This window comes from Cavia porcellus, unplaced genomic scaffold (genome assembly GCF_034190915.1).
Source record: "Cavia porcellus strain 051 isolate PalLab524CR breed Dunkin Hartley unplaced genomic scaffold, mCavPor4.1 scaffold_5, whole genome shotgun sequence".
Classification (NCBI taxonomy): domain Eukaryota; kingdom Metazoa; phylum Chordata; class Mammalia; order Rodentia; family Caviidae; genus Cavia; species Cavia porcellus.
In genome coordinates, this window is record NW_026947488.1 from 94,368,110 (window position 1) to 94,380,812 (window position 12,703).

The following is a 12,703-nucleotide window of genomic DNA, read 5'->3' on the forward strand; positions in this document are numbered from 1 at the left end:
GAATAGTTATTTAAAATCTCTTTAGTCTTTTTTGTTTTATTGAAAATTAAGATATAGATTTAGAATATCTTATAGAATTCAAAACCTGCTATAAAATTCTTTTTTCTCTTTTTAATATCCAACCCTTTAAAAATCTGATTGGAGCTAGCCATAGTGGTGCACACCTGTAACCCCAGGATGGGGAGGCTGAGGCAGGAGGATCACTGTGAATTCATGGCCGGCCTGAGTTACATAGTAATACTATGCCTCAAAAACCAGAAGAAAACAGAAGCAGCAACCAGAAGAAGAGGAAGAAGAGGAGGGAGAAGAGGAGGAAGAGAAAATCTGATGGACTGACTGGTTGCAAGTACTGGAGATTGAATCCAGGCTTTCACACTGAGCTGTGTCTCCAGCTTCCTTCTAACTTTTACCTTTTAAGACACTGTCTTGCTACACGCTGGAGCTGCGCGCAGACCCATGTTCCCCTGCCACAGCCTCCTGGGGTGCTGGGATTACAGGTGTGTGCACCTGACAACACTACTGTCTTGAGACAGTGTTTCACTCAGTTGCCAAAGCTGGCCTTGAGCTTGTGATCCTTCTGCCTCAGCCACCCTGATAGCTGGGATTAATGGCAGTCATTTTTATATTCAATATACCAACTATATGGACTATAATTATTCTTTGTTCATGCTGCTGACTGAATAAACATTTACAGAAGAGGGTTCCAGATTTTCTTGGTTCAGAGTCCCAAGGCCAAAATAAATATTTAAGTTTTATTAGTCAGGTCCAAACAACTTCATAAATTTTTACTTCCTCCAATTTAGTAGCCATTTGAATAAATAATATTTTAATTCTTCAGTAGACACATGGCTCACTAACAGGAAGTAACACAATGTTAGCATCTTTAAAACTCTGGATTGAGGTAACACAGCCACCATCACTCCAGACTGATTTTCACATGGCATGCTGCATTCAGCAACTACAGAAATTCCAGCCCCCAAAGGTAAAATGTTGAGGAAAGAAATACGGTGTGATTTGGGTTAAAGCTGGAATCTGGAGACGGGGCAGAGCTCAGGGGTGGGGCACCTGCTCACCAAGTGCAAGGCTGTTAATGGCCACTGTGAAGAAGACGGGAACTAACTAGCCGAGCGAGCAGTCTATGTGTCGTCCAGTGCACGCCACAATATGCATGACCACTCGTGGCCCCAGCGTGACTCCCTGTGGTGCCCAGGACAGCCGGGTACAAGTGTGGGAAGCGAAGACTGCAGGATTGGGGCTGGGGATTTAGCTCAGCGGCATAAGCACCTGCCTTGCAAGCAGGCGGTCATGAGTTCGATCCCTGGTACCGAAAAAAATGAAAAAGACAAAAAAAAAAAAAAAAAAAAAAAAATACTGCAGGATTACTGATGTTACCTGATGGGGAAGGAGGCGTGAGACAGTGATACTGCTTTCAGCTTTGCGGTCAACTTCATATATTGTGTCATTTATCTTCAGATATTCTTTTAACTCAACCTGAATTAAGAGGAAATTTTCAATTAATACCACACATACACATGAGTCCTTCTTTCAGTTTTTAAAAAACACTTTAAAGAGAAAAAAACCCACACAGTTTCATAACAATGGGAGAGCAACAATGGTTAACATATCATGTACTGTCATCTTCAATGCAGTTCCTCAGAGTCCAAGACACAGGAATGAAAAACTGTCCAAAACAGTATTAGCACAAAACTTTCTTTTCAGTGAAGTAAGAGAAATTAGTAGTATAACTATCTTAACTATCTTGTATATATACATATTTTTCCTGTTCCTTTCCTTCTTTCTATAAAACTACTGTCTTAAAAAAACAAAACAAAACCAAAACCAAAAAACCCACCAGACCTGAGGATCAGTGAAACAGAATAAAAGATGCAGATACAACTCCAAACACACTCAGCCACCTGGTCTTTGATAGAGGGGCCAAGAGTGTTCACTGAAGAAAGAAGCCTCTTCAGTAAATGCTGCTGGGGAAACTGGCTCTCTACAGGCCAAAGATTAAAACTAGACACATGTCTGTCACCATGCACTAAAGTCAAAAGGGATCAAAGATCTAAATAATAAAACAGAAGCACTAGAGCTGGGGATATAGTTTAGCAGCACAAGCACCTGCCTGGCAAGTGCAAGGTCACAAGTCCAATCCCTGGTATCAAATAAAATAAAATAGAAACACTAAACCTACTGGAAGAGAAAATAAATAGAAATCTTGAAGACATAGGTATGGCCAGAGAACTCATGAACAAAACCCAGATTGCATGGGAAATCAACAAATGGGATCTCACCTTATTAAACAGTTTTTGCACATCAAAAGAAATCACCAACAGAGTAAAAAGACAGTCCACAGAATGGGAAAAAATTATGGCCAGTTGTCCCTTAGACAAAGGACTTATATCTAAAACATATAAAGCAATCAAAAAAAGTCAGACCTCCCAAAGTCAAAAACTCAATCCAAAAATGGGCATCAGAGATGAACACGCACTTCTCAGATAAAGAAATACAAATGGCAAATAAAAATATGAAAAAATGTTCCACATCATTGGTCATTTGAGAAATGCAATTAAAACACTGAGATTCCACCTCACTCCAGAAAGATGGCTATCATCAAGTAATCAAGCAATAACAAATGCTAGAGGGGCTGTGGGGAAAAAGCACCCTTCTCCACTGTTGATGGGCGTATAGATTGGTGCAATCACTGTGGAAATCAGACTGGAGATTCCTCAAAAAACTAGGATTAGCAGTGTCATTTAACCCAGTTTTACCCCTTCAGGTTATGTTCCCCCAAAAATTAAAAACATCATGTCACAGTGATATATGTGCACCGATGTTTATAGCAGCACAATTGGTAATAGCCAGATCTTGGAAACAACCCCAATGTCCATCAACTGAGGAACAGAAAAAAGATGTGGTATTTTTTTTACAGTGGAGTACTACTCAGCTATAACTGGGTGGTTTTATAGGTAAATGGATGCAACTCGAGACCGAGACCGTACTCCTAAGTGAAATAAACCAGACTCACCTGTGTAAACACTATTGTCTCCCCAGTGTGAGGAGCTGAAAGAGTAGTCAGACCTAAAATGTACAATAGATATCGTGAAATGAGAAGAAACTCTTCAGTTTTAAGTTTTGTTAAGTATGAGGTAGAAAAGGACAGCTACACAGATTTTCACTTTTCTGAGATAGCCAAATCTTAAAAATGCTTCAACTTAAAAGTTCTTGCTTCACTTTTTTACCCTTTTTCCCTTAAATAAAATAGTAGCTAAAGCCCCTGTAGTCACACATGCAGAGGAACCACACGTGTTGTATCTGTTACAGGAGTGTGAGTGACCTTTGGTGTTTACACTTGTTGTTATGGAGTTATTTCTGAAGATTGAAAATTTTGTTGTGATTCTGTCAGTTATCAGTTGTAATTCTAAATACCACTATATTGTTTTCAATGTAAGTTATCTGTGAACAAACAGTTTACAAACACAGCTCATTACACTTAAAATAGACAGTATCTAATGTGATATGCAAGGTCAAAAAATAGCTTTTAAAAATTTGCATATTGGTGTGAATGTAAACATATCAAATTTCAAATCAAAATTTGGTGATTCTCAAGTTATTTTTGAAAACCTATTTGACACAGTAACATTCACACTGGTACTGTACATAGCACATGTTCATTTTAAGCTACTTTCAAGTAACTGAGGTGTATTTGTTTACTTTCTTCAACCATCTTGGGAATGTTGTTATGGAGGAGTTTAAATTTAAATCTAAGTCAAGGGGGCCAGGGATTTAGCTCAGTGGCTCAAGCACTTGCCTGGTAAGCGTGAGGTCATGAGTTCGATCCCCAGTACGAAAAAAAAAAAAAAAATTTTAAATTTGTCCTGGATTTAGCTCAGTGGCCTAAGTGCCTGTCCAGAAAGTGCAAGGTCTCGAGCTCCATCCCCGGTACCAAAAAAAAAAAAAAAAAAAAAAAAAACCCTCTGAGTTAAGTCTTAATTCATTAAAATAAGTATAACAATTACCACAGCATAGACACTTGAAAATATTTTCAGATAATGATTTAAGGAGACAAATACGTCTCACTAAATTTTGGCCAAATGAGAAATTTACTTTGGAGAATAATAAATGAAAAAATGAAATAAAGCTAAAAAAAAAAAAAATTCATTCCATGAATGTCCCCTGCGGGCTCAGTAGCCATTGTTTCAGATGCTACAGATGCAATAGGGACCCCAGCCAAGACCCCTTAACCCGCAGAGTTCAGGTCCACTTGCACGATCCCAAGCAGTCTCGGTGGCTGAAACTGATGTCTCCTGCTCCACAGAGGCGTTCAGTCACCAGCTCGCGTCTCTGTTTCTCAGAGGAGAGGGTCAGTCATATGTGTAAACCTAAAGTACATACTGGTCTAAACTGACTGCTGTAGTACTCTGCCTGCAGGAACGTCTGCAGATCCTGGACGTTGTTTAATGTCGCGCTCATACCAATAATTTGAGTTGTTTCTGAAAAAAAAAAAAAAAACCTCAGAGTATTAAAATATGTTATTAGAAGAAAAAAAAAAGTGTTACTATACCATAAAAGAATGTTGGCAACGTTTTAATGCTCTAAATTCTTCCTAAGCAATCTGGGCAAGGGCAGAGGGATGAGAAAAGGCAAATACCTGTTGAGTACCCTTCACCTGAACCACATGGGCCACAAGTGATTCAGATTCCAGTCTTTTTAGCTTTCTAGAATAGCATCTTGGGGAAGTGACCCACGGCACAACATAGAATGTACTTCCGTTTCACATACCTTCCACACTCAAAATTTTTAGGACGCCTGTATTCTGACTGCAACCCATCATGTGCTCTGAAGTACACTGGATTTTAGATTTTCTGATTAAGGTCACCAACCTATACACTACCAGACTATTAATCTAGTATTCCAAAGATGAAACCTTTCAGCTACTCCAAAAGGTACTACTTAGAATTCTACAGAACTTTCAAGCTTGGAAAGAAGTATGATACTGATTCAGAGGTCTGAGCAAAAATCTGAGTATAAATCTGTGTATGGCTGTTTATCTGGATCATCCGTATAAGCATTTTCAAAATACGCCTGAGGTGGGACTAGAGACACAGCGGAGTGCAGAAGACAAGGTAGGTGGGTCCCGACCGCTTGCTGTGAGGAAAGTTGTTCATTAGATATGTTTTTTGAGACAGAGCCTTCCTACGTAGTTCAGGCTGGTCTGGACTCACTACGGAGTCCAGGCTGGCCTCAGACTCAAGGTGATCCCCTTGACTCAGCCTCCCGAGTGCTGGGATTACAGGTGTGTACCACCATGCTCAGCTTTGTCAAATTTTTAAAAAATAAAAGTACACTAATGGGACACAAAGCGGTGTTAAGAGGGAAATTTATAGCAGTAAATACCCATATCAGGAAAACAGAACAAGTGCATATAAACAACTTAATGTTGAAGCTCAAACTTCTAGAAAAGAAAGAACAGGCTAAACCAAAAGCTATTACAAGGGAGAAAATTATAAAGGTCAGGGCAGCAACTAACACACTGGAGACTAACAAAAATAATAGAAAGAATTAGTGAATCCAAGACCTGGTTCTTTGAAAGATGAAATAAAATTGACAAACCCTTAGCCAGTCTTATCAAAAAAGGAAAAAAAAAGACTCATATCCATGCAATTAGGAATGAAAAGGATGAAATCATAACAGACCCTGCAGAAATCCAGAAAATCATCTATACCTACTCTGTAAACTTGTATTCTAATAAGATGGAAAATACAGAAGAAATAGGCAGATTCCTAGATACATATGAATTACCAAAGCTAAAATAAGATATAAAAATTCTAAGTAAATCAGTATCAATCAATGAAATTAAAAACCTATGAACAGGGCTGGGGGTTTAGGTCAGTGGCATAAGTGACTGCTTGGCAAACTTGAGGTCGTGAGTTCAATCACCGGTACCAAAAATAAATAAATAAAAACCTATCAACAGAGTGAAGCTGAGGCCCTGATGGATTTGCTGCTGAATTCTACAAGAAATTTATAGAATTTAACGAGATTGAAAGGGAAGTAATACTTCCAAACTCATTTCTGGAAGCAAGCATTACCCTGATACCAAAACCAGAGAAGGACCCAACTAATAAAGAGAATTACAGGCCAGCTTCCCTAATGAATATAGATGCAAAAACCCTTAATAAGACTGGCAAACAATGCAGCATATAGTCAGGAAGATTATACATCATGATCAAGAGGGATTCATCCCAAGGATCAGGATGGTTCAACATATATAAATCCATAAATGTAATACACTATACTAAAGAATCAAGGATAAAAATCATATGATCCTCTCAACAGATGCAGAAAAAAGCTTTTATCAAATTCCAGTACCCATTCATGATTTAAAAAAAAAAAAAACCACTGCAGAAAATCAGAATAGTGGCCTTTATCTCAATCTGGTAAGGGTGGGGATATAGCACAGCAGCACAGTGCTTGCCTGGAATTTGCTTGGATGTGAGCTTGATTCCCAATATCAAAAAAAAAAAAAAAAAAAAAAAAAAAAAAGAAAGAAAGCCATCTACGACAAACCAACAGCCAACATCATACAAAATGGACAAAAACTGAAAGCTTTCACTATAAAATCAGTATCAAGACAAGGATGTCTATCACCACTCCTATTTAACATAGTCTTGAAAACTTTAGCTGGAGCAATTAGACAAGAGAAAGAAATAAAAGGAATAAAGATAAGAAAGGAAGAAGTTAAACATTATTTGCAGATGACATGACACTCTACTTAGAAGACCCCAAAACTCCACCAAAAACTTCTAGATTTAATAAGAAAATTCAGTAATGCAGGTGGTTACAAGGTCAGCATTCAAAAATCAACAGCCTTCCTGTACACAAATAACAAGCTCACTAAGAGAAAAATCAGGGAAACAATACCTTTTATAACATCTGTAACTAGGAATCAATCTAACACAGGATTTAAAAGCCCTTTACATTGAAAACTACACTACTCTGACAAAGGAGATTGAAGGGCATATTAGAAAATGGAGAGCTATACTGTATCAGAACCAATGCAGTGAAAACAGCCATACTACCAAAATTACTATGCAGATTGAGTGCATTCTCAACCAAAATTCCAATAGTGTATCTCACAGAATTAGAGCAAACAATCCCAAAATTCATCTGGAACCAGAAGAGACCTAGAATAGCAAAGGCAATCCTGGGCAACAAAGGCAAGGCATGGGGCATCACAGTTCCTAACTTGAAATTATAAAGTTACTGTGACAACAACAGTATAGGGGTGGGGATTTAGCTCAGTGGCCTAAGTGCCTGCCTGGCAAGCACAAGGTCATGAGTTTGATTGCCAGTACCAAAAAACCAACAACAAAAAACCCCAGTGTGGTACTGGCAGAAAAATAGACCCAAAGGTCAGTGGAACAGATTAGAAGATACAGAAACAGGGGGCTAGGGATTTAGCTCAGTGGCATAAGCGCCTGCCTTGGAAGCAGGCAGTCATGAGTTCCATCTCCGGTACCGATAAAAAGGAAAAAGACAAAAAAAAAAAAAAAAAAAAAAGAAGATACAGAAACAACCCCAGATACACAAAGCCAACCTTATCTTTGACAAAGGTGCCAAACACATTAGCTGGAAGAAAGATAGCCTCTTTAATAAATAGTGCTGGGAAAACTGGCTGTACACATGCCAAAGATTAAATGGAGGATAAACTTGAGGCTTTTTATAGGTAGATGGATACAACCTAAGACCATCCTCATAAGTGAGAGAAATCAAACTCATGCATGTAAATATTATATTGACTCCCTAGTGTAAAAAAAAAAACAAACTGAAAGTAATAAGATCCAAAACGTAGAAGAGACGTTATGAAAATGAATGGGAAAGAAAGTACTCAAAAGGAAAGAACAATTAGGATAGGGGAAAGGAAAAGATTATATGTATATCGGTATATATGTACATATGTGTGGATGTACATACATGCAGGATAGATAACTATGCTACTAATCTCTCTTCATCAAAAGTTTATGTTTTCATTGATTGATCTTTTTTCATGCTTAAATCTTGTAATATGAACAAATATTTTTAATATTAACAATATGCAATTTTTAATATAACAATATGCAATGGACTTAACTACTATTTTTCTTACTATTTTTTTCTAAATTCTGTATGATTTTTATCCTTTTATATTTTGTTTAAAAAAATGGAAGGGAGGAGGGGAAGCTTATGAAAGGAGTTAAGATGTGTTATATACACGCCCCGACTCCACATAGGGGACGTAAACATTATGTATCACAAACATGTACGAAAAATAAAAAGAAGGGACTCAAGAGATGAGTGGAGAGGAGAGGAAAAGAAGGAAAAGTGGATTTTAAAAAATGAGTTAACAGGGGCTGGGGATTTAGCTCAGCAGCATAAGCGCCTGCCTTGCAAGCAGGCAGTCATGAAAAAAGACCAAAAAAAAAAAAAAAATGAGTTGATATGTGCTATGTACATGTACCAGTTCCTTCCACAGAACGTAAATGTTATATATTATAAATGTACTAATAAAAAGGTAAAAATAATAAGAAGAAAAAAATGGATCCAAAAGAAATTAATTAGGCTTTGACCGAGCCTTTGGTAGATGGTGTTACTCAAAAGAGAAGTGAGAGCTGAAAGTACAGAGTCGGAGTGGTCAGTACACAGGAAGTGCTTAAACTCAGGACTATGGATGGTCATCACTGTAGGAAACAGGAACATGAGTCTGCTGTAACACCATTGTGTAAAGTGCGCAGCCAGCGAGGTATCACAGAACAAAATCTAGAAGGAAAAACTAAAGAGGATAACTTGATTCAACTGCTAAGTACTAGTGACTGAAAGACAGCTACACAACAGCAAGTAAGTATCCACTGAGTGGTGGGTACCACGTTAGATGCTCTAAAAGACTAATTCTTGCTCTCCTTGCAGCCAATCAGTGTGGAAGGCTCCAGTCCAGTTCCCCATGTGTGATGCCCTAGGAAGCAGGCAAAGTCAGCACGACCTCCCTCCCTGGGCCATGTACCTGAGACAGGAAAAACATTTAACTGTGAGGCTGTACTGTACAGATTGGTATGTCTGTTACTTTCATTCCTCTTACATTTTTTTTTGTTTCATTTTTCTTTTTTTGGTCTTTTTTCGTTTTTATCGGTACCGGGGATCGAACTCACGACTGCCTGCTTGCAAGGCAGGCGCTTACACGGCTGAGCTAAACCCCCAGCCCTTCCTCTTACATTTTTGTACCTCATATATATTAATGTAGGATTGGATTTCCTGACTCCAAGATGACTTCATATAAAAAGAATCCAAAACTCAAGCTTTTTGAAGTACAAATTACATCATATTTCAATTTAGGGCTAGGGTGAGGGTGAGGGTTAGGGCCAAGATTTGGATCTCACTTGTGTGTGTCCTTAGTCATCATGATGTGTATCTCTCAGTGCTAAGGTAGGGTCCCTCGTACAGAGAAAGCCAAGAGAGAAGGATATTCCCACACCCAAGGGAAAAGAATAAACAGATACTAAAGAAAAACTAAGGCAAAGACAGCATACACTGAGATTGAGAAGTGGCTGACTGGTCTTCCTCTGCTTTCAGGTGTACAGAATCTACCCCATTTGACACACCCTATGTCTTGTTTATCTGCTTACCATCTGTTTATTTTCACTGAAATACAGACTAAAGGCAGGTACAGTACTTTATTCTACTTATTCTGTATCTCTAGCACTTGACGTAGTACCTCCTGGCACATAGTAGATGTTTAATAAATAATTTAAAAATAAATGATTATAAAATGCTACCATCTGCTGTCAAATGTTTAAAAATAACTTTGGAGGTCCAAGGGATAGCTCAGGGGTAAAGCACCTAGAATGTATGAAATCCCAGGATCAACCTACAGCATCTCCTCCCTTCATGGCTAATCCTTGTCCTATATGTAAGCCCTGCAATTTTACATCAATACGGAGACATCTGTAATCTGCATTTCTCTGCATTTCAAGACTACTCAGAGCCAGCTGTGGTGGCTCATGCCTGTAATCCCAGCACTCGGGAGGCTGAGACAGGAGGATTGTTGCAAGTTTGAGACCAGCCTGGGCAACAAAGTGAGCTCAAGGCCAGCCTAAACTGCACAGCGAGACCTCGTCTCAAAAAAAAAAAAGACTACTCAGTGCCACAAGTAGTTCCTAAAGTGACTAAATGTACTTCTTTACCGGTGTGATGAGGGGGAAAGGCAGCTGGCAGAGCCAAAGCCTTGCTGAAGGCTGGGTGCTAGGCAGGCACTGCAGGCAGCTTTCTGCGTGTTCTCGCACATGACCTTGGAGCTGTCCTTCAGGCCAGGGCAACATCCTTTCCACTTCAGAGAAAGAGACACACTGTGGTGACAGGAGCTAGCAAGGGTAGGAAAGTAACAGAGATTCCTCCAATGCTAGTATCATTTACCTTCATAGTTCTGCTTACCTAGCTATTCCCCCAATGCACATTTATAAACTCAGTTTAGAAATTTAAAACCGAAGGTAAAACCTTCATCTGCATAACCTGGTGATCACATGAATTCTTTATAGCTAGGTCTCTGGATTAAAGTCTGAAAATACTTACTGCTTGTGTAGAGGACTTTTGCTAGGGTCATTTCCAGTATGGCACCACGGCTCCCTTCACCAATCATGTGCAACTTTGAGATTAAAACAAAACAAAAAGTGGAGAGTGATTCTTCACATAATGCTCACATAAACCACAAACATCTCTGTATGGGATGACTGTACAACCTTTGGTTTTTAACTCTTCAATATTTTGGTTATAAAACCTATAGCATCAACACCTTATCTATGGGGCTAGGGACGTGGCTCGGTGTAGAGTTCTTGCCTTGCATGCATAAGGCCCTGGGTTTGTTCCCCAGCACCACAGGGGGAAAAAAAAGACCTTATCTGCCTATTGGTACTTTAAGTTAATGAGTTCTGTGGCAACACTCTGACACATGTGAAATTTGTAGTACTTATGAATATAAAAATGTCTAAATATGACATATTCAAGTTTTAAGAAATACCTTAAGAAAATCAAATTTAAGACCACCAAGCATGGAATGTCTTCACTTGTCATGCCTGGTATCTGCATGGCCCCCAAAGCCTCACATGCTCATAGCTGGGGCTTCTGTGAGGTGTCTGGGTCATGGGTATGTGACACCGGATTAGGCCATCGATAGTTACAGCCAAGTGCGATGCTGGGAAAGTAAAGGCTGGTGGGAAAAGGCAGGTCACTGGGTGTGCTCTAGAATATAGGTCCCTCCTCATGCCTTGGTCCTTTTTTTTTTTTGGTACTGGGGATGGAACTTGTGCTTGCCAGAAACGCACTTGTACCAATGAGCTAAATCCCCGGTCCCTGCCCTCATGCCTTGATCCTCCCTTCCTCCCGTCTGCCTTGCCATGTAACTATTTCCTCTTTGATGCCCCTCTGCTATGCCACCCTGCCTTGGAGCCAGCTGACTATAAACTGAAATCTCTACAAATTGTGAGCCAAAATAAACCTGCCTTCTTTAACTTCGGCTGTCACATCTGCCAGAAGAAGAACTGAAAGTTCAGGGGCTCTGACCATGACCCCAAAAGTAATGCTTGAGGAGTTTTAACTGACCTTGAGATACACATATGCATGTATATATATGTTTATGTATGCAGGAGGCAAATTATGATTGACAAAGGTCTCACCTTAACCTGATCTTGAACATTCAGCAACAAAAGCGTATAGCCAGAGATACTGAGTAAGAATGCTATAGTATGATAGTAATGACACAGGCTAGACATATAGACTGCCGACAGCTTCAGGGCTAGCTGGTTATAGGCCAGCTGTCTGCCATGGCTCCTTCCCCAATCTGCCTTTCATTGTATCGTCACAATTTGGTTACAGGTGCTTAATCTCTTCCTGGTAAAGTGTGTTTATTCTCATCTAGAGGCTGCCAAACCCCAGAAGTCAGACAGAGAAACCCACTATCGAGGTGCTGAGGCCCATCAGAGGAACCTCCCAGCTGAGGACCCCATTCAGCTCAAAGCCGCCAGATCCACCCCTCCATTTCCACAAGAGCAGGTAAATGGTGTCTCAGAAGGGGGATGTGGCGAGGGGGAGGTGGGTAGGGGGGTGGTACCTGAAGGCTTGAGCTTTGTCAGGAGCTAATGGAAAGACTTACTAAGGTCAGTGGCCTCCACAGGTTAGGCTCAAGCAATTAAAAAGACAAAGACAGCTAGACTCCAGCAAATCAAAAAGACAGGCAAAAAACCAAACTCAGAAAGGTCCCAAGAAGAACATAAACCCTTTATTTAATACTTAAACCTAACTCTCCACCCCCATAATCCTTGCCTCCACCAAACAGAACGGTCACGGGACTGGAAGAAATTAAGGGAAGGATCAAAAGACAGCCAGCGAGCCAACCAGATTCCGGGGGCCTACACAGGAACTCAATGAAAAGGAGCTGCAGACAGGAACCCACAAATACTTCACTTTCGAGTCCCCTACCCACCCCAGCAGCCTCACATCGTCTCCCGCGCATTCTCTCTCTTCCACCAATTTGCTCCACATTCACATAAACCATCTTCTCTTAGTCATAAAAACAAAACAAAAAAACCCTTGGGTGCTGGGTATTTTGTCCCAGCAACGAGAAAGTCCGAAGACACCTACACTGTCTGGATACTGAAACAGCTGTTTATTGTTAGAG

The 12,703-nt window shown here is 39.9% G+C and overlaps 1 protein-coding gene across 5 annotated transcripts in view; it reads right to left on the minus strand.

The window, feature by feature from the left end:
* The window catches only part of Helq (helicase, POLQ like), a 40,172-nt gene that overhangs the window by 20,171 nt on the left and 7,298 nt on the right, over positions 1 to 12,703 (minus strand). For 4 of the 5 annotated variants that reach the window (XR_010047683.1, XM_063249342.1, XM_003469403.5 and 1 more), the window contains exons 5-7: positions 10,603 to 10,675; positions 4,396 to 4,493; positions 1,393 to 1,491 (exon numbers count right to left, since the gene is read on the minus strand). Coding sequence is in view for 3 of the 5 variants with exons in the window: in XM_063249342.1 (XP_063105412.1) it covers positions 1,393 to 1,491; positions 4,396 to 4,493; positions 10,603 to 10,675 (270 nt within the window). In the remaining 2 variants the exon portion in view is untranslated. Of the gene's footprint in view, positions 1 to 1,392; positions 1,492 to 3,028; positions 4,343 to 4,395; positions 4,494 to 10,602; positions 10,676 to 12,703 lie in introns of those variants that run through there. The other variant, XM_063249344.1, reaches the window with a different exon arrangement.